Consider the following 19868-nt stretch of genomic DNA (forward strand, 5'->3'; position numbering starts at 1 on the left):
ACGATTGAGTTTCTGACTAATTTATCCTGTTAAGACAGTTTATTAATAGCATTTAGAAAGAAGGGATCAGAATTTTTAAACCTGTTCCAGCACGAGGCCTCTTGTGTTTTTACTGCTGTTGACTTTCACAGAAACACCCAACGCAAAAGTCCAACGTTACCGCGCTTATAATCGAACGCGCGCTCGGATATTTTGTTTTCATATATCCTGCCTGCTTCTTAAAATAGCTGCCACCCCTCCCCGTGTGAAATTTAAACCAGTGTTTCTCCTCTACTGAGGACCCAAAACCACGGCGTCCATACTGTGACATCCCAACGGTCTCGCCTGCGTCTCACGTAAAGATCCGTTGCGGCCTGCGAGGCGGCGCGAAGGGCGCGTCCGCACCCGAAGCCTTTCAGCACCACCTATTGTGTCTCACCGTCCTTCCTTCCTTCTTCCCTTCTGTTTCTTTTCTCTAGAACGCGGCCTTCACCAGCCATGACCTCATCAGCAGGAAGATCAAGGAGTACAACACCTTGATGAGGTAAGAGGGGAAGTCCCGCCGCGCACTCTGCGCTCGGTTTCTCCGACCGCTAACGCTCTCCCGCGTCTCGTCTCGTTCAGCCCGACGGGCGGCAGGACGGAGCCGTCGCCGCGGCCGTCGCGCCAGTCGCTGAGCATCAGGCAGACGCTGCTGGGGGGCAAAGGGGAGACCAAAGCCACGAGTCCGCACTCACCCAAACCGGAGCAGGAGAGGAAGAACGTGCATAAAGGTGAAAACCCGCGTGTGGAACTTCAGCCGCTTCGTTAATATTAGTGACTTTTCAAGACATTTCCAAAAAAGGGATGATGACTGTGGAGCAGAGACTGAAGAAATGCACGTGTGATTTGGTGCAGTACCGCATTTGTATGGTTTTTTTTTATGAATCATCACGATACTCAGAGTCCTGAAAAGAAATGTGGCAATTTGGTTGAGGAATGAATCGAGGTTGTGTGTTTCGACTGTGTTTAAACTTGAACTCCTCCTTTACGCAAGTGAAGGTGAATGTGTCACGGAGTCGGTTTGAAATCCGTCACCAGTATTTCACACGGGAACGTTTTGTGCCGCGCGTGCAGACGACACCAGCCCGCCCAAGGACAAAGGGACGTGGAGGAAGGGCATCCCGGGCCTCATGAGGAAACCCTTCGAGAAGAAGCCGTCGCCCGGAGTCACGTTCGGCGTTCGGCTGGACGACTGTCCTCCCGCTCAGACCAACAAGGTTCGTGCTCATAAAAAAAAAAAATAAAAACACGAGACGAACGGGCGTCTAAACATTACACGGGTTTTGTCTTTTCGGGGTTTTTTTTCTTGCTCTTGGACGTTCCTTTTAACAATTCCCCTTCTTGCAGTTCGTGCCTCTGATCGTGGAGGTTTGCTGTAAGCTGGTGGAGGACAGGGGGTTGGAGTACACGGGCATCTACCGAGTCCCAGGGAACAACGCCGCCATCTCCAACATGCAGGAGGAGCTCAATAACAAGGGCATGAACGATATCGACATCCAGGACGATGTGAGAGGCTCCCGCTATTGATCCGCTGTTGCTTTAATTAAACTCTCCTTGACGTCTGCGGATACCCAGCGGTGTCCCCAGTGAAATCATTTTTAAAGCCGCGAGGTTGACAGACGTTCTCTCTACTTAAAATCTTTAGAATTAAAATCTATGCGTCACATTCAGACGCATCAAAGAATAAAAATTTTTTTAAAAAGCAGGTTAAGCTTCTATTTTGGGATCACCGACATTATCATGCATGTTTTTTTGTTTTTTTTTAACTTTTCTTTTTACTAATTTGAATTATCCTCCTCTACAGAAATGGAGGGACCTCAATGTGATCAGCAGCTTGCTCAAGTCCTTCTTTCGGAAACTCCCCGAGCCGTTGTTCACCAACGGTTAGTTGATTCTGCGCCCCCCTCTGGTGGCCAAAAGTGAGAACTGCAACCTGAAAATTGTATCGCCTCCAATTGCCCTTGTTTTCCCCCACGCAGACAGGTACGCTGACTTCATAGAGGCCAACAGGATCGAGGACCCGGTGGAGAGGCTCAAAGTGATAAAACGGCTGGTGAGTAGTTGTTGTTTTGGTTATTTATTTCAGAATATTTCAATGTTCTTCTTCTTCTTTTGCAACCTTTTCATAAGTTGCACTGGAGCCAGGGTTTAACACAAATCTGGCAATTTAAAGGGAATTTTAAAAATAACTCTTTTTTTCCAGACAGGGAAAATCAGAGAATTTGATTTGAATGTTTAAGTTGCCATTTATCAAAATGTAATATGGTCCATGCATGAATCGCTAGTTACTGTCAGTGTGTGTGTTTGGTAGCATTAGTGGTCTCTGACAGAAATTGAAAATGGAGCTTATTAGTTTGGGAGATAATTACTGTTATGGTTAGATAAATTATTTGCCTCTTTAACCAGTATTTAGACGTGAATATAATTTATTTAAATATCGGCGCAGCCTGTTTCTCGTCCGCTCAGCACGTCAGCTTTTTTTTCAGTTCCTTATAAGTCATGGGATCTCAGTTTTTTAATCAGTGAAAGTAAAGAAATTTGTACAATAAATTGTACACCCAAAAAAAAAACACGCAAAAAAAGACATTTAATTTTTTTGGTTGAAACCTCTCGTTTCCTTTTCAGCTTCACGAGTTACCGGATCATCATTACGAGACCCTCAAGTTCCTCTCAGCTCACCTGAAAACTGTGGCTGAAAACTCAGAGAAAAATAAGGTGTGTAACTCGCAGGGTGTCGGTTCTCTTTTTTTTTTTTTTTTAATTTTAAGTCTCACTTAAGGAGAATTGGAAGATGTAGAATAAAAACTTTACGTTGGTGATAGATGGAACCGAGGAACCTGGCCATCGTGTTCGGCCCCACTCTGGTGCGCACCACCGAGGACAACATGACCCACATGGTGACGCACATGCCAGACCAGTACAAGATAGTGGAGACCCTCATTCAAAATGTGAGCATCAGTTTGTTTTTTGTTTTTTTTCAGTGGTCCCAGATTCAAACAGAAAAAACGAAAATTTCTCATGTTTTTTTTTTGTTTTTTTTGTCCTTCCAGTATGACTGGTATTTCACTGAAGATGGAAACGGAGATCCAGTGGTGGGTACAAAACAACTGAATAGCACAGAATATGATAACGGAGGCAATTCATCATGTCAGAAAGTGAGGAAACACGAAAGCGTTTGTTTTCGAGGTCAAGCCTCAATTTCCCCGCAATTCAAAACAATAGAGGATCTTTAGTCGAGATTAAAATCTCTGCCAGGATGAAGAGGAAAATAAAACGACATAACCCCGCCGGTGCAAATCACTTCCCTCCTCCTCCTCCAGACGGTGTCCAAAGAGGAGAGCGCCGTGGAGTCCCAGCCCGTCCCCAACATCGACCACCTGCTCACCAACATCGGCCGCACGGGCACGTCGCAGGGTGAAGTATCAGGTAACACGCTGCCTCTGGCGGGCCGACTCTGTGGTGGGTTTCAACCTTTCTCTACCCCCTTTCGCTGCCGAGCGCTGCCGTCGTGGGCGGGTGGGGGGGCCGGGGGTGGTGGTGGTGGTGGTGGTGGTGTGGGGCGGGTTGTGTTCAAAACTAGTGGGGGGGGGAATGTTGATGATGATGATAACGCTGCTTCGTCCCCAGGCCAAAGCTTTCTCCCTTTTTTTTGCTTCTTTGGCCGTTGCCATCAGATAGAAATGTCTCATGGCTAACGACGAGTCCCAAAAAACGCCGGCGGGGGCAAATTTTATTTGCATCGATGGACGACGATGCAGAAAATTGTCTCGCTCGCCTCATTTGCTTTAAGAGATCTACTCCTCACGTCCTCGGTGTTAGTTCGTCTTTTAAAACAGCTAAAAAAAATAAAATAAAAATAATCCTTTTTTTAACCATCCCTCCTTTTAGTCTTAGCTCCTCCTCCCTCGTGGGCTGTGTCCCCGCCCCCTCTCCAACCCCCCCCCCCCCCCCCTCCTGCCCCCCTGCCTACTGTTGCACTAATACGGCATGTTCTTTTCCCCACGTCACGAAGATAGATGTTTTTACAGTGAAAGGCGACCTCTGATTCCTCTTGTCTCTAGTGAGGCTCTGTCGGGTGTCCTAAAGGCTTTCCCAGCATTCACACATACTGATCTTGACACAGGCCAGGTGGGAGGAGTCTATCACACCATGATGTCACTGATGGACTCTATAATGTCCAGCTGGAACTGTAGGAAGAAGGAGGATTGTTGCCCGCAGTGTAGCTGCCTAGTCTGCAGGAACCCGCAGCTGTTTTAGGCGCCAAAGAAAAGAAAGAAAAACGAGAAAAGAAAAGGAAAAAAAAATAAAAAAGCAAAGAAACCCGCGGCGACAAACGGGGGAAGCGAAGCGGCTACACGGTACTGTACGGCGTCCGGTGTTGTCAGAGTGTACCTAACGCAGGCCGGTGCTACTGTCTGAAAAAGGCTCTCCGCTGTCTCTCCTCACTGTCTTCAAGCTTGCCAACGGGAGAGATAGCAATGGTATGGTTTCCCCCTTACGTCACCAGTCAAGTGTGCACTTGCATAATCGTGCCATCCTGTGTCTTGTAACGGGGTGAATAGGGGGGCTCGGCTATGTCACGCAAAATTTTTAGATAAAAAAAAAAAAACTAAAAGCAAAAAAAGCAGGTGAGGACCGATTTACAGGCGTCCCTCGCCGACACTTCTCTCTTTTTTCTCATGTAGTGTCCTCTCTTCTCATATAGCTAGCCCCTCTGTGACCCCCCCGTCACTCTTTTATTTTATGTCATTTTTTCGGTTTCCTTCATAACCGTCCGTCCCTGTCACCACCGTTGTCACTGTTGTCATGGCAGCTCACGTCACATCGCTTCATCAGTAAATTAAAAAAATAAATAAAAATACAAATCGGGAGTGTCGAGTTGAGATCCTTAAATCTTAAGTTTTTTTTAAAACCCAAACCGTATATATATATTTTTTTTTTTTTTCTTGTCTCGTGTTTACATCAGCGGGTCAGCAGATTCATTTTAAGGCCGAATCCAGATGTTCGATTATAAAAAGCAGTTTTGTCGCCTTTACTGCGTATTTCTGTATCGTGAGGAGAGTGAACGTTATATCTGACCTTCACAATTCAAGTGGTCATTTTTTTTATGCATTAATTTTAAGTTATTTTTCTTTTCTCAGTTGGAAAAACTACAATGTAAAGTCCGTATTGCATTGAATTGTGGGTAATTAAATCGGTAAAATCTGCAAGCAGAGTCTCTGAAAGTCGACACTCACAGACGTCCCAGGGAAGAGAGATGATGTTCGGACATTTGGATTCAGCCTAAAGGCCAATAAAATTATAACCGGGGTAAAAAAAAAAAAAAGAACTTTTGTAAAGAAGCATAAAATTCTCTCCTTTGTTTTTTTTTTTATTTATTTATTTTTTGTTTGCTTTTTTTTTTTTTAAAGTTTCACCTCAAATCTCCAAAGAAAAGAAAACAGACGTCTGCGACGGTTTTGTCACCGAGCAAAATCCTCACGGTCCATTAAAAACGTAAAGAAACTGAAAATGTCTTGTTGTTTTTCACGGCTTGCGAGAAGACGAGTCTGTACCTGCGGCTTCCTCTGAAAGTTTTAACGTCCGAACAAAACTCTTCTTCTTTAGTTCCAAGACTAATTTTAATTGTCCTCGAAAAGTGCTGCAGGCCGGGCAAAGAAAATATTCAGTCGACAAACGTCCCGATAGGATCGCGTCTTTGGACCCGGACCCGCTAAAAACCCGTCCCTGTGTTGCATGGCAACGTGATCGGCAGCGCTGCTGTCAAACGTTCCGGTTTCGACGGAAGCGTGTGTGTGCGTGTGTGTGTGCGTGTGTGTGTGTGTGTGTGCGTGTGCGTGTGTGTGTGTGTGTGTGTAAGAGTTAGGAAAAGAAGAACTCGAACGTGCCGCGTCGCCGTGGAGCTGAGTGTAACGTAGAGCTCATCTGCCCCCCCCCACACACCACCCCTCACCCCCCCACCTCAGCATGGCCTTTTGTTGTCTGCTCATATATGTGTGTGTGTGTGTGTGTGTGTGTGTGTGTGTGTGTGTGTGTGCGTGTGTGTGTGCGCGCTCGCCTCTCATCAATCACGCTGCTTCTTCTCATCAACATGGGTCTCTAATCCTTTTTTTTATTTTATTTCTTCCTGATTCACCCCCCCCCCCTCCACCTCCCCCACGTCGTCGCACCTCCTCCTTCACCCGTGTTGTAAAAAAAAAAGAAAAATCCTCTTAACGTGCCTCTCTTTTCTCTTCGACCCACAGATTCACCGACGAGTGACTCGGCTAAATCAAAGGTGAGTGTCCCGAGTCTCTGACGTGAGTAGGACGACGGGATGGTAGGACGAGAGCGTCGCGAAATCGGCTTCACCGCAGCTTGCCCCCAGCCAAAGGCCCGTTTCACCAACATCACGAGCGGTTATCGTTCTCATCGTTTTTGAGGTCTCCTTCGTTTTTCTGCCTCCTTTTCAAAACGATGAAGTCCACTTTTAATTTGCGGCGCTCGCGACACTGGAAAAAAAAAAAAAATGCACGCAAAGAAATGAGCGAATCCGCCCGGTGCACCGTGGGAGTTCGAAGTCGCCGAAAAGAGAGCCCGTCAGAAATCAGAACTATGAATCAAAATGTGGCACGAAATTACACCGAATCGGCATTTTTTTTTTTTTAAATTACGATATTCGCTTCATCAGCGTTTTTCGCTGTGTTTTTACTTCAGGTAACTTAAAACGCAAACTACTTTCTACACAATCAAACCCTGTGTGTGATGAGCAGCTTCTCCACAAATGATCTGCTGCTAAATATCTGTAGTACGAAGAGAGGAAGCAGAAATCTCAAGGTTTGATATCTCAAAACAAATTTTAAAAAAAATTTAACAAAAAATACACAGCAACAGGGAAGTGAAAAAAAACCTTCTTGTGATTTGGTGGAACGGAGCCGTGAAGGCGAGCGCCGACCAGAGATACGCTTTTTCTAAAAGTCCCGCCGAGTGAAACTCGCGGCTGAGAAGCTCCGGTGGCGTACAAAACAAAAACAAAAACAAAAACAAACAGAAGTGCTCTTGGCGGTGCTCTTCATCATTGCGCTGCTGTTTCCCGGCTGCTCCTCTTCAGCTTCGACATGCGGCAGCGGCAAGAGTTCACCGCTGCTTCTCCCGCTTCTCCTGCTTTTAATGCCGGCATGGAAACAGTGATGCGCTTCCATGTTTGTGACGCCGCTAACGTTCCTCTCTCTGTCTCTGGTTTGTGGTGCTTCACGGGAGCAGGTGGAGTACAGACTTTAAACTTCCAGGCTGGGGAGGAGGCGGGGGGAGGAGCGGGGGAGGTGGGCGAAGGGTTTGTCTTATGTCTCCTCCTTTCGTGCGTCTGCCGGTCTGATTTGGTCTCTTCTGCTCCGTCTCTCGTCTTTCTGTCCCTCCTCCTGTCCTCTCCGCAGGGTTCCTGGGGCTCAGGGAAGGACCAGTGCAGCCGAGAGCTCCTGGTCTCCTCCATCTTTGCTGCAGCCAGCCGCAAAAGGAAGAAGTCAAAGGAGAAGCCGCTGCCTAGCAGCTCGGACGACGACCTGGACTCCGTGTTCTCCAAGAAGGAGGTCGCCGGCCCGAAGCCGAACCACCACGGCCCCCAGGCCGAGGCGGCGAGCGAGAGTCGCCCCGGCCCCAACGCCAAACCCAACGCCAAGCAGCAGGCACGGGCCGAGGAGAGGAAGGAGAACGGGAGGACGGCGGAGCTCGCGCCGAAAGCCAAGAGAGAGCACCGAAACTCCCTGTTCCTGAAGGAGAAGACTCCGTCCAGACACCCTTCGCCCGCCGCCTCTCCGTCCCCGAATGTCTCCGGCTCTCCGAACGTCAGCCGCCCGACGGCCCCTCGGGGGAAGTCCTCCCCGTCGGACCCCCCGTCCCGGCCGGACGAGAACACCTCGGACCTCGGCACCACGAGCTCCGGAGCGTCGGCGCAGCGGTCGAGGCCGAAGAAGTGGACGGCGGGAGCGTCGCCCGATCTCCCCGCGCGCGTCGGGGCGGGGGCGTCCGCCGGCGCCGAGGTGAGCTCCATCACCTCCGACTACTCCACCACCTCCTCCATCACGTTCCTGACCGGAGCGGAGTCCAGCACGCTCAGCCCGGAGCCGCAGGGCGGGGAGGAGGCGGACGACGAGCGCAGCGAGCTCATCAGCGAGGGGCGGCCCGTGGAGACGGACAGCGAGAGCGACTTCCCCGTCTTCGCCCCGGGAGGCGGCAGCAGCCAGTCCACGCCCCGCCCGGAGCAGAAGGCCGAGCCGAGGGGCGACGCGGCCGAGGGGAGCGCCGCGCCGAAACTGGAGGCGCGGCGGCTTTTCCCGTCGCACCGGATGATCGAGTGCGACACCCTCTCCAGGCGCTGGTCCCTCCGGCAGAAAACAGACAGCGAGTCGTCCGTGGAGGGCGTGGCCGGCGGCGGGGAGCGCGGCGAGGGCCGGGCGGAGTCGTCCACTCGCCTGTCCCGAGTCCTGGAGGTGATGAAGAAGGGCCGGTCCACCAGCAGCCTCAGCTCGTCCTCGCGCAGCGAGTCGGAGCGCTCCGAGCCGTCGTGGCACCTCAAGATCACCGAGCGGCTGAAGTTCCGGCTGCGGACGTCCGCCGACGACGTGCTCGCGCAGAAGAGCCGGACTCCCGACGCTCGCGGGCAGAAGAAGAAGAACATCCGGCGGAGGCACACCATGGGCGGGCAGAGGGACTTCGCCGAGCTGGCGGTCATCAACGACTGGCGGGAGCAGGGCGGGGCGGACCAGGCGGCCGAACTGTCGGCTCTGGACCGCCTGAAGCCCCGGTGCTCCTCTCAGGACTTCTCCATCCGGGACTGGATCGCCCGAGAGCGCTGCCGAGGCTCCGAGGGGAGCGTCGAGGCGGCGCCGAAAGCCGTCCCCGAGGACGACCGCCCGGACGCCCGGGACGTCGCTCCCGAGGGGCCTCCGCCCCCCTCGGCCCCGCCGGCCGCTCAGCCTCTCGAACACGTCAACGGCGACGGGCCGCAGGGCAAAAACAAAACCTCCCTCGGGGCGGACGCTCACCCGCACAAACTCTCCGGAGCGCAGGTGGTCCGCTCGCGGTTCTACCAGTATCTGTGAAACGGCGAGAGGGCGTCACAACAACAACAACAACAACAGAATGAATGTGTACGAATGTGGGTATTTTAGCTGAGGTTTACTGCACAATATTTTTTCTACAAAGTATACTTTCTGTATCTACTGTACATACTGTGTATAGGCTCATGATTGTTACTGGAATAATGCTGAAGAGATGTTTTATGTGTGTAATCCATACTGGAACTGACGTGGAAACTAAACAGACTTTCTCCTGCAGGAATCGAACTAATGCAAGAACGTGACGATTGTTATAATGAAATTAAAAAAAGGTCGACTTGAGTATTCGAGGAAGCCTTTTTTTTTTTTTTTTTTTTTTTTTAAAGGAATCATGGTTCAGTTCTTCCTCTTATAAGCGGTATGAAGAATGTATTACTCTTTTTGGACTAACACTAGTTGCTCGTGACAAAACGATATGTATGTGGATTTTAATTTTTTTTTATTTTTTTTATTTTTTTGCCTGTACTTGAAGTACAAGGAAATAACCGAAGGCTGCTTTCTGAGCTGGGTGCTGCGGGAAGTTTCTTTTTTCTTTTTTTTTTTTTTTTTTCTACAGCACGGTCACGACAGCCAGATATTTAGCTTGAAGGACTGGACGATTATAATAGTTTTATCCAATAAAGACTGAAAAACAGTAATGAAATGCTGATACTATAGTATCTAATGCTTGGTACAGTAGGTTTTGTTTTTTTTTAATTTTCAAAACGTTGTTCAGTTATAGTCCCAAAAAAAAAAAGACAGTTTTTACATGTGCGAATTGTTTTTATCTCGAGACAAAAAAAAAAAAGTGCCTCTTTTCTTTTTTTTTTTTAAACTGTTTTTTTTTTTTTATAGACAGTTGTCGAGATGAGGACGGTTCGTAGGAGAGAAAAACCCTCACAGGCATTCCAGATATTTCTTTTCCTGTGTTTAGTTAAAACTCCTAGCAACATCAGAGTATTCAAATTTTATGTTTCATTTTAGTTTTCCTTCATTTTTTTTTTTTTTTTTTCCTCTGTGGTTTTGAAGTGCAGGAAAATGCATGGGCGCTTAAAAACTGGGAGAAGAAATAAACAAACAGAAAAAAAAAAAAAAAGACAGACGTATCTTTGAAGCTGCATGAGACAATGTTTGCAGAGCAGCGAACATCTGGCCTGTGTACAGCAAAACATGGGTGCAACGCCCCCCCCTCCCCCTCCCCCCTTCAACAAACACTGGAAATAAATAATCTTTATTAGATTCTCGTGTCTGTTTGGTCTCATTGTTTTACACGCTCAAACATCTGGGAGGAATAATAGATGATTTATTCTCAATCTTTTACAAAGATTTTTTTTCTTTTTAATGGGGCTTTATCGTCTTATTTAACTTTAAATATGTAAACATGATCCAAGAAAAAAAATATATATATATATATATATTTTATATCTTTTGGACATTACATACTGCCGCAATAATAGTTTAAATTAAACACCGAGTTGGTAAAAGACAGTAAAAAAAAAAAAAAAAATGTTTTTGAATTTCTGACAGGCTATGACTCAGAGTCCCAGTAAAGATGTTACTTTATTATGATAGACACCAATAAAATAATATATCTTTTTTTTTTAAAGTTGATACTGTATTTGTACATTTTCATTCATTTTATTTTATTTTATTTGGCGCCATGTGTCGTCAAGAATTCACTTAAGACCGGCATGAAGTTACATTTCAGTACATTTAAAACATCTACTGTGCGTATTTAATTCTGCTAAAAAAAACGAGATAAAGTAAAATAAACTCAAAATAAATGAAATGCAGCAGGCCTGAGAACTGTTCAGAACTTGCCTGTGAATTATCTATTTTCTGATTTCATCAGTATTAAATTAATTCTCTGGTCGTTCTGAACACATTCAGACTCACGGAGCAAAAATAAACTATCAATAGCTGCACTGTGAACGGGTGAACGTTTATTTTTTGCAACGTTATTAATGAGAATGATTTTGTAAACGATTATTTTCCACAACGTAACTTATTTTCCTACTTGTTTGTTGTTTTAATCCTTTATTTCACTGCTTCTTATTTAACATAAGGTTGAAATCCTTTGTGGAAACTTTTAAAACGTAATATTGTAAAGAATATTTTTTTACACAGCGTTGAAAAGAAGCTGTTACGTGAAACCAGCAGAACAGGTGTGACGACATGATGTTGTGCGAAGAGACAAAAGAAAATATGTATTTCTTTTTTTAATTTCTTTCCGCTGCTGTCTTATCTAACGTCCCCGTGACCTCCTGTAGGACCATTTCACGTGTCTATAGGGAACAACAGAAGGAACACATTTTCAATTTGTACAGGTGTGCAGATGCTGCACGTCAGGTGACACCGTTTAACGTGACGTCATCACGGCCCGCGTGCAAACATTCACTCACAGAACAGAGATCACGAATAGAAAATTAGTGACCCGTAATTGTTTTTACTCACAGCCGAGGTTTTCGGCTCGTATTCAAAATTCCCACAAATAATGAATAATTTAATTTAAATTATCCATGTATCCATGGCAACAGCATACTTTAAAAAAAAAAAAACGCTGACAAACTCATTCCAGCAGGGGGCGACATGCGGAATAGAAACGCTCTCATACTGAAAACAGCAAAAGTGAAGCTCTGTTGTGTTTTGGATGGTAGAAAACAGTTTTTTTGGGTTGTTTTTTTTACAGAGAGCATGTCAAAGGTGATTCAAAAAGACATCAGCTGGATGAGTAACCCTTTTGTAGAGCTCTCATTGGGTCTTCAGTAACTATCTCCCTTTATTTTTTATTTGTATTAATGGTTCTGTGGCTCCATAAAATGGTTCCTTATCCTGCTGATATCTTCCCTCCGACACACCCAGTGGAAACATATTTTTTTTATCATCTAAAAATAATGATATATTTCTTGATTTCAGCATTTCTATTCCTTATGTCGCCACCTGCTGGAATGTTTTTGTAAGTGATTTTCCAGGGCAGCAGTTCGGACCTATCGCCACCAATAAAGTTTAATACACAAATTCTTCTGTTAAACTTTTATTTTTTATGATTTAAGGGTTATATTAGTGTTTCATGTTAGTTTTCTGATACTGTCTGATCTATTTTGACATTTTTTTACGAGACCGAAGAACTCCAAGTGTATTTGTGTTTGTTTTTAAGTTGCAACCCAAAAAATTATAAAGAAGAAAAACAAGTTCGTCCTTTTTTTTTTTTTTTTTAGATGATTTTCATCTTCATAAAGGTAAGTTTGCCAACAAACAAAAATAAAACTTCTCTCAGTTTATCATCAACAATGTGGGCTGCACATACAGACTACTAAATCCTGCACTATTAATAAGGCTGTAAAAGCTGTTAATGAATGTATATCTTGTCTTTATTTGTGTTGTTATTTAATTTCAATGAAATCGTGGAGGAAAACTAGGCGATTTATGGCACCTTCCGACTTGCCATACTGTGGGACGTGAATGAATAAATAAATATATCTATTTTCATAAACTTTATTTAGAACATAAAACAGGACAAAGCAACGACAGTCTCTCTTCTTTACACGTTAATATCAGCTGTCTCAGGGTCACACCTCCTAATATACAACAGAATATATATATTTCACAAACTAAAAGAACAAATACAAAAAAAAACAACTAACGGGGTTCAATCAAATCATATTCAGACAAAAGTGCATGAATAAATAAATATATATATCTATCCCTCATCACAATAGCTGCCCCTTTTCGCAGATTTGGGAATGTGCGCGTGCTGGCAATTTGGTAACGAGCAGCCTCGTGCCGTAACCAAAGTGACGTAACGTGAACGCGAGCTCTGCGTCTTTATTTTGTGACCTCCAGACACTCAGGCAGTTTCTGGCAGCCTCGGACCTCCAGCTGACATCTGCACACAGCTCAGGTAAAACCGTTGGAAACGTGGGAATGACAGTAAACTGCACTGTGAACGGGTGAATGTTTATTTTTGCAACGTTATTAATGAGGATGTTTTTTTTTTTGTAAACGATGATTATTTTCCACAATGTAACTTGTTTTCCTACTTTTTTTTTTTAATTTTTTTTTTTTTTTTTTTTTTTTTTTTTTTTATCCTTTATTTAACTGCTTCTAACATAAGGTTGAAATCCCTCGTGGGAACTTTTAAAACGTAATATTGTAAAAAAAAGAATATATATATATATAGTTTTACACGGTGTTGAAAAGAAGTAGCGTGTTTGAAGCTGTTACGTGAAACCAGCAGAACAGGTGTGACGACATGATGTTGTGCGAAGAGACAAAAGAAAATATGTATTTCTTTTTTTATAGATTTTTTTCCCACTGCTGTCTTATCTAACGTCCCCGTGACGTCCTATAGGACCATTTCACGTGTCTATAGGGAACAACAGAAGGAACACATGTTCCTTATTTCAGGTAGATGACGCCGTTTAACGTGACGTCATCACATTCACGAACAGAAGCAGCACAGATCACGAATAGAAAATTAGTGACCTATAATTGTTTTTACTCACGGCGAGGTTCTCGGCTGGTATTCATGTTTGTTTTTTTTTGTGGGAAAAATTCCCACAAATAATGAATAATTTAATTTAAATTAGGACCCTATTAAACACACTCATACATATTTAAAAAAAAAAAAAACATCAATAATCACAAAGAAGGTTTATTGCCAAGTCAGTTTTTACATATTAAAAATGATCTCACCTCAAATAAATGGTGAAATTGTCCTTTTAACTCCTGTAAAAAAAAAAAAAATTTAAAAAAAATGTCCCCTGCTTGTCCTGAAGGTGCCATGTCTGCCGTCGGCCTCCTCCTCCTCCTCCTGCTGCTCCCTCTGATCTCCGCCCAGACGTTCCACTGGGGTCCCTGTCCGACCCCGAAGGTGCAGCCCGGCTTCAACCTCTCCCAGGTAAACACGCACCATTCGAACGCGTACACACACACATAGTACACGCGTACTTTTACACATACTTTCGTCTCTGCTCGCAGTACCTGGGCAGGTGGTACGAGATCCAGAAGCTCCCCGCTTCCTTCGAGAGAGGGAAGTGCATCGAGGCCAACTACTCCTTGAGGAAAGACGGGACCATCCGGGTGCTGAACTCTCAGTTCTAGTGAGTACCGAGTGGTTCTGATTGACGCTGATGCTTAGCTTAGCGTAACGACTGGAAACGAAGGGAAACGGCTAGCCTGGCTCGCTCAGGTGGAAAGGCGCCAACATCCTCCGTTTTCAAACAAGTCGAGGAAACGAGGAAAGGAAACGAGGAAAAGGCAGCCGAGTCACCCGACAGATCCTCAGACCTTTCAAAAGGCGCAATAATACGTTAAATTAAAACTCCGATAACATCGACATGTATTGAAACTATCAGCAAAGGTTAAAGTGACTGATTATTGCACGTAAATTCTATGTTTTTGATTATAGTTGTTTATTGTCGATGTATGGAGAAGGGTTTTGTGAACCCTGAGCAGTGACTTAAGGCTTAAAGTGGAGAAAGCCTTTTCTTTTCTTTTTTTTTCCCCAAACAGAGGAAAGACTAGAGGACGTTTGCTTAAACACACAAAATGACAGACAGCTGATTCTGTCTTTTCTGATTCTTGTTGTTTTTTTTTTTAGTGTAATCGTTCGATTTAATATCTTAATTATCTGAATAAAATGGTGTCTCAGTAAAGAGAAGGTGCGTCTAGCAGAAGGGACGGCGGTCGTCCGGGACATGCGAGAAGCGGCCAAACTCGGAGTCAGCTTCTCATACTGTAAGTACTCTTTCCTTTCTGTATATATTCTGTTGTCTTCTTCGACCTTCTTCGTCCCAGTCGTTGTTTTTTTTTTGACGGCTCCTCCAGCTGGCGAGGTTTCGTGTCTCCTGATTCGCTGATTCTCGATGTTAAAAAACAACAACAACAAAAAAAACAATGAAAGCAATGTCAGTCGGTCCAAACTGAAACATGTGAACAACTACTTTTTTTTAAAGAAATTTGTGTGCTTCCTTCAAAGTGATGCAAACTACATCGTCACGGCAACGGTTAGAAAAAGAAACAAAAAAAAACGGGAAGCGAACGGCGGCCTCGTTCGTCGAACCGTCCCACCGACCAAACTCGCGTTACGCAGACGTCGTCTGAACGTCGTCACTTCTTCCGGGGGACGCCAGGTTGTAATTATTCATACGACCACCGGAGGGCGCTTAACTTTAAAACGTCACCGCTGGTCGTTAAAAGCCTGTTCGCTCAGAAGTTGTATTTATCTGTAACGGCAGCTGTTAATTTCGCTGTTTTTGCTCTCTTTCGCGGATGTCTCTGTTTGCAAATCAATTTGTCTCCGTCCTCTTTTCCTCTCCGTCTCCGTGACCTCCGCCCCCCCTCCACCGCCCCCTCCAGTCAGTCCCTACGGCCCGTACTGGGTCCTGTCCACCGACTACACCAGCGTGGCCGTGGTGTACTCCTGCACCGACGTCTTCCGCCTGTTCCACGTCGACTACGCCTGGATCCTCGGACGCTCGCGCTTCCTGCCCCCGGACACGGTGCGCTACGCCGAACAGCTGCTGATCGGCGAGGGCATCGAAATCTGCAAGATGAAGGCGACGGATCAGAGGGGCTGCAAGGACGACTAGGAGACTCACGGAGACACGCCGAAGGAGGCGTCCACGATCTCTGCAGAAAGACGACCTCATATTTAACACCTCAAATAGAATTTCTTTTCCTCGTTGAAGATTTTATAACTTACACTTAAATGATCGATATCTAATCGGGTTGTTTTTTTTTTCTTTAACTGAAGGAATTATATTGTACCTTTTTATTGAAATGATTACAAACAAATCCAACTCTTTTCATTGATTTCCACCACGATCCAAAGTGACATCGTCCCCACGGCGTCACCGCTCCTCAAACCCTCGTGACGTAGCGTAAAAGTCCTATTTTTAAAATATATTTTTATTTTTTAAGTCGGTATTTAGATGCTTGTGAGATGGGGGGGAAAAGTGGATTTTGTAAAACAAAACCGAAAGCAACAAAAAGTGGGTCACCTGTTGGCGCGTTGCTTCTTTTTTTTCGCAGCCTTGTAGATTTTCTTAAATGATCAACTATCAACGATATAATCTTGTTTTTGACGGAACAACTTTGGAGGGATTCTGTGTCCAATAAAGATTCATTCAGAAGTTGTTTGGTCACGTTTATTCCAGAAAACATGCGGTTTCGTCCCGGCTTCGCCGAGATGTCATTTTATTCTCGGTACGTACATTTTTGCACACAAACTTGATTTTTTTTGATCGTGTCGCGTGGATCTCCCCAAAAAGCACAACTCAGTCTGTCAGTTGGTTTCTCTGAAACTTTTCTCTGTAATCGAGCATTAACAGCTCCAAACAGATTCTACATCCTTAATGAATCAGGCCTTTTTTTATTTTTTATTTTTTAAATAAATCCTCTGTGAAGTGTGTGAGTGAGTGAACGTCAACAGAGAGAGGAAAAAAAAAACCAAATACATATACCGGCTGGAAATATCAGGAAGGACTCCTGAGTAAATATGGTGCAGTACAATCTGGGCAAGACTTGGCTGTGTGTGTGTGCGTGTGTGCGCTGTGTGTGTGTGTGTGTGTGTGTGTGTGTGTGTGTGCGTGTGTGCGTGTGTGTGTGTGTGTGTGTGTGTGTGTGAGACTCCTCCGCTGAGCCTCGCTCACCATAGACCACAGGGAACCAGCAGAGGAGCAGCAGCGTCTCTCTGCACCGCTTCAACAAATCATTCACAGGTAAAAACACCTGCAGAAGTTTGACTCTTTTTTTTGGGGGGGGGGGGGGACTTTAAAAAAAAAAAAAAAAAAAAAAAATTTAAAGTCTTTTTATTTTGTTGCTTCTGAGCTGGGCGTTGTTATATTCCTGCACGGGCCCCAAAAAACGTTGAGCCTGACAGACTTTTTGGTTGATTTTAGGAGGTTCGAGATGAAGCTGTTGGTGTTGCTCGGTTTTCTCCTCGGCGTCTTCGCCTCTGATCTCAGCGGTGAGTTTCTCTTTTCTAATCTCTAAATAATAATATCTGGCTATTGATGTTCCTCTGGAAGCAAAGCGTGGGAACTTAACGTTATCTACACGGTAGAAACACCCGGGAGTAAAGATTTAAAACCCCGTGTGATTTATGTATTGGATGCATGTGCGTGTAGAAATGCTGTGAATCATGTGATGACACAGAGTTTGTCTGTGTCTATAGGAGAGTATTTGTTTTGTGTACAAAGAGGACTCTGTGTGGGTTTCCAGACCGTGTGTGTGTGTGTGTGTGTGTGTGTGTGTGTGCAAATGTTCAGTAATAATATTTGAGGAGGGAGCAGGAATCCTTACAGTCCTCTGGGAGAAAGCTCGGACCTTCCAGACCTGAATCTAGTCTTTGTGCGCGGGAAGCTCTGGAATGTTTGGGAATGTTAACCTCTTCTCCCGTCTCTCCTCCTCTTCCTCGTCCTCCTCCTCATCCTCAGAGGCCAGAGTCATCCCAGAAGGAGGTACTGTTCAACATAATTAACACTTAAATCTTTTAGACACCTTCACAAAATCACTCGCCTTCCCACGGAAATATTTGGCACCGCAAGAAAAGTTTTCCTTTCGCAGTTTGCCTCCAAATATTTCCCTGATAAGTACATTTGCTCAAGTTTCTTGAATTGGCACTTAAGTGTTTTCATTTTATGCAACTTTCTCTTTCTTCTCCAAAATATCTTGTTGAAAATATTGTACTTTTTACGCCACGATGTTTGACTGACAGCTTTAGTTAATCTGTCACACTCTTCTAGTGTAGTGGGAAAAAAAATTATTTTGTGAGTTTGAATTCGAATTTTTCTGATGAACTGAATGATTCGATTTTTCTTTATAGGTTGGGGGGGAATTATTTTTATGTCTTAAGCTTAAAAACAACCTATTTAAATCCCCACTCGGATCAGCTGGAAAATGCAAGCTGAAAACAAAACTGTTTTTACAACCTGGTTGACTTTTTCCAATTAGCACAACCTTAAATAACTACAGCATGAAAATGTACATTAATGCAACGTCCAAAAGTGTAAAAAAAAAAAAAACCCAGCTACTTCTATAGAGGAGGTGTGGTTCTCCTCCTCTTGTGGAGAAAAACCGGTTCTTCCTCTCTTTTCACCTTCATCGTCTACAGGTCCACGCCCCTCATCGGCTTTTTGTGTAGAAACATTCTGGGAATTTGTGCCTCTTGTGTTTTATTTACCATTAAATTTAGGTCACAGCTCTTAGCAAAAAAAAAATTAAAAGAAAAAAGTAGACACTTTTTTTTAAAAACCCAAAAGGTCTTTCAACAACAGTCACTGCAGTTCTGAAGGTTTTTCCAGACTCCTTAAAAACGGAGAATATTTTTTGATAAACTGTCCGGACTGAACTACTGGAGCTATAAAATGATGTGACTAAAAGTGAAGCTAAATTGCAAAACATCAATAAATCCCATATGGAAGTGGATTTGTCCTTTTGAATCGTGTCCTGTCCTTCTCTGACGTGCTGCGTTTCTCTTCAGTGCCGTACGATGAACCACCAGCGCTTCCCTACTGGCCCTACTCCGCCTCCGACTTCTGGAACTACTTCGAATACTTCCGATCCATCAGAGCCTACAACCAGATCAACGAGATGGCCCGGGTCTTCTTCGCCCACCAGCACCTCGGAGACACCCTGGGCTACGAGACCAACGCTGGGCATGAACACTGAGAGAGGAAAAAGAAAGGGGGGGGGGGGGGGAATGAGATATACTAAGTCATTTAAAAAAAAAAACAACAACAAAAAAACAAAACATTTCTTACTTTGACAGATAGGAAACATTCAGAGGAATAAAAGAAGTTTACAAATACAACTTTAAAAAGTCCAAGAAATGAAATAAGGTCAAGAACAAGGGACTGAATTCACTGAATGATATATCACTGTTTGTAGCACGGCCGTTCTTCTAGAATACAATTAGTGTAATTGTTTGTATAGTATCCGCATGTAATGTGCCACATATAAATAAAGGATTTTACAATGATGTAACAATGTCTAAGAAATCATTACATTTTATTGTTCTCTTTTCATTTAAATTCTTCTGTTCTTAAAATCTTTAATTTCCTTGTTTATTAAAAACAAAACAAAAACAACAATAAAAAATCTGTCATCTTTAAGGTTACTCGTGTGTGTGTGGGGTCCATGGAATAAAATAAAATCAAACAAAATAAAATAAAGCAATTTAAAAATGACAGTTATACAATTTTTGTATTGATGAATGTATTATTTTCTGGCACCAAATGTCACCAAAGTCTCGTACAAGAACATATTTTCTGAGGAACTTTAGTTCCGCTTTATTTGTTCCGCTCGGCTGAGGGCAATTTATGAGGACAAGTGCCGCTGCTGCTGAAGTAAATCCTTTTTTTTTTTTTGTAAAAGACTCGTTTTGTGTTCCAGACCTTAACTCACGTTATTTACCGTTCTCTTTTACAATACCCCTTAGCAGTTTTCTGTTGTTTTGACAGCTCTTTTTTTTTTTTTAAAAGATGTTTTGTACATTGGAGTTTGCTTCCAACTGTCATAGAACAAACTGGCACATCCGGGAACTTTGGCTTTAAGAAACGTCTTTTGTCGGGAAAACAAACGAGTCCCGCCAAAAGACTTCGATGTAAAATGGCGTCACAAAAACCAGTGGATCAAAATTACTTCGAAATGACACGGCAGCACCGTGTCCAGGGTTTTTTTTTTTTTTTTTTATCTCCACTCTGCCTGCCAGAAAAAAACTTTTAATTTGATCCCTCCTCAGTGAAGTCACTTCAGTCTTCCCTTTCCATA

The 19868-nt window shown here is 44.2% G+C and overlaps 3 protein-coding genes across 9 annotated transcripts in view; all 3 read left to right on the forward strand.

Moving 5' to 3' along the window:
- arhgap21a (Rho GTPase activating protein 21a) overlaps positions 1-9400 on the forward strand; it is a 71290-nt gene extending 61890 nt beyond the window's left edge. For all 5 annotated transcript variants that reach the window (XM_069159739.1, XM_069159738.1, XM_069159735.1 and 2 more), the window contains 12 exons: positions 459-523; positions 604-752; positions 1096-1238; positions 1369-1527; positions 1826-1904; positions 2001-2074; positions 2647-2736; positions 2844-2969; positions 3072-3113; positions 3342-3447; positions 6267-6298; positions 7434-9400. In XM_069159739.1, the coding sequence (XP_069015840.1) occupies positions 459-523; positions 604-752; positions 1096-1238; positions 1369-1527; positions 1826-1904; positions 2001-2074; positions 2647-2736; positions 2844-2969; positions 3072-3113; positions 3342-3447; positions 6267-6298; positions 7434-9098 (2730 nt within the window). In that variant the 3' untranslated portion in view covers positions 9099-9400. The remainder of the gene's footprint in view (positions 1-458; positions 524-603; positions 753-1095; positions 1239-1368; positions 1528-1825; positions 1905-2000; positions 2075-2646; positions 2737-2843; positions 2970-3071; positions 3114-3341; positions 3448-6266; positions 6299-7433) is intronic.
- A 3534-nt stretch (positions 9401-12934) lies between these two features.
- On the forward strand, positions 12935-15690 carry apodb (apolipoprotein Db). Of its 2 annotated transcripts, none has more exons than XM_069159740.1 (5): positions 12935-12993; positions 13871-13992; positions 14073-14194; positions 14746-14831; positions 15453-15690. In XM_069159740.1, the coding sequence occupies exons 2-5, from the start codon at positions 13876-13878 to the stop codon at positions 15683-15685; spliced, it is 558 nt and encodes a 185-aa protein (XP_069015841.1). In that variant the 5' UTR covers positions 12935-12993; positions 13871-13875; the 3' UTR covers positions 15686-15690. The 2 variants fall into 2 exon arrangements, with proteins under 2 accessions (XP_069015841.1, XP_069015842.1); XM_069159741.1 differs by lacking the exon at positions 12935-12993 and adding an exon at positions 13013-13042.
- A 1072-nt stretch (positions 15691-16762) lies between these two features.
- Positions 16763-19085, forward strand: otos (otospiralin). Of its 2 annotated transcripts, XM_069159743.1 has the most exons (4): positions 16763-16816; positions 16997-17064; positions 17534-17557; positions 18580-19085. In XM_069159743.1, exons 2-4 carry the CDS (start codon positions 17007-17009, stop codon positions 18765-18767), a joined length of 270 nt encoding a protein of 89 aa, XP_069015844.1. In that variant the 5' UTR covers positions 16763-16816; positions 16997-17006; the 3' UTR covers positions 18768-19085. The 2 variants fall into 2 exon arrangements, with proteins under 2 accessions (XP_069015844.1, XP_069015843.1); XM_069159742.1 differs by lacking the exons at positions 16763-16816; positions 16997-17064 and having other exon boundaries at positions 17421-17557.
- The last annotated feature ends 783 nt before the right edge of the window (positions 19086-19868 follow it).

The sequence above is a fragment of the Embiotoca jacksoni genome, unplaced genomic scaffold (genome assembly GCF_022577435.1).
Source record: "Embiotoca jacksoni isolate LCO1_2020_lvr unplaced genomic scaffold, fEmbJac1.0.p SCAF_25, whole genome shotgun sequence".
NCBI classification, from domain to species: Eukaryota; Metazoa; Chordata; class Actinopteri; family Embiotocidae; genus Embiotoca; species Embiotoca jacksoni.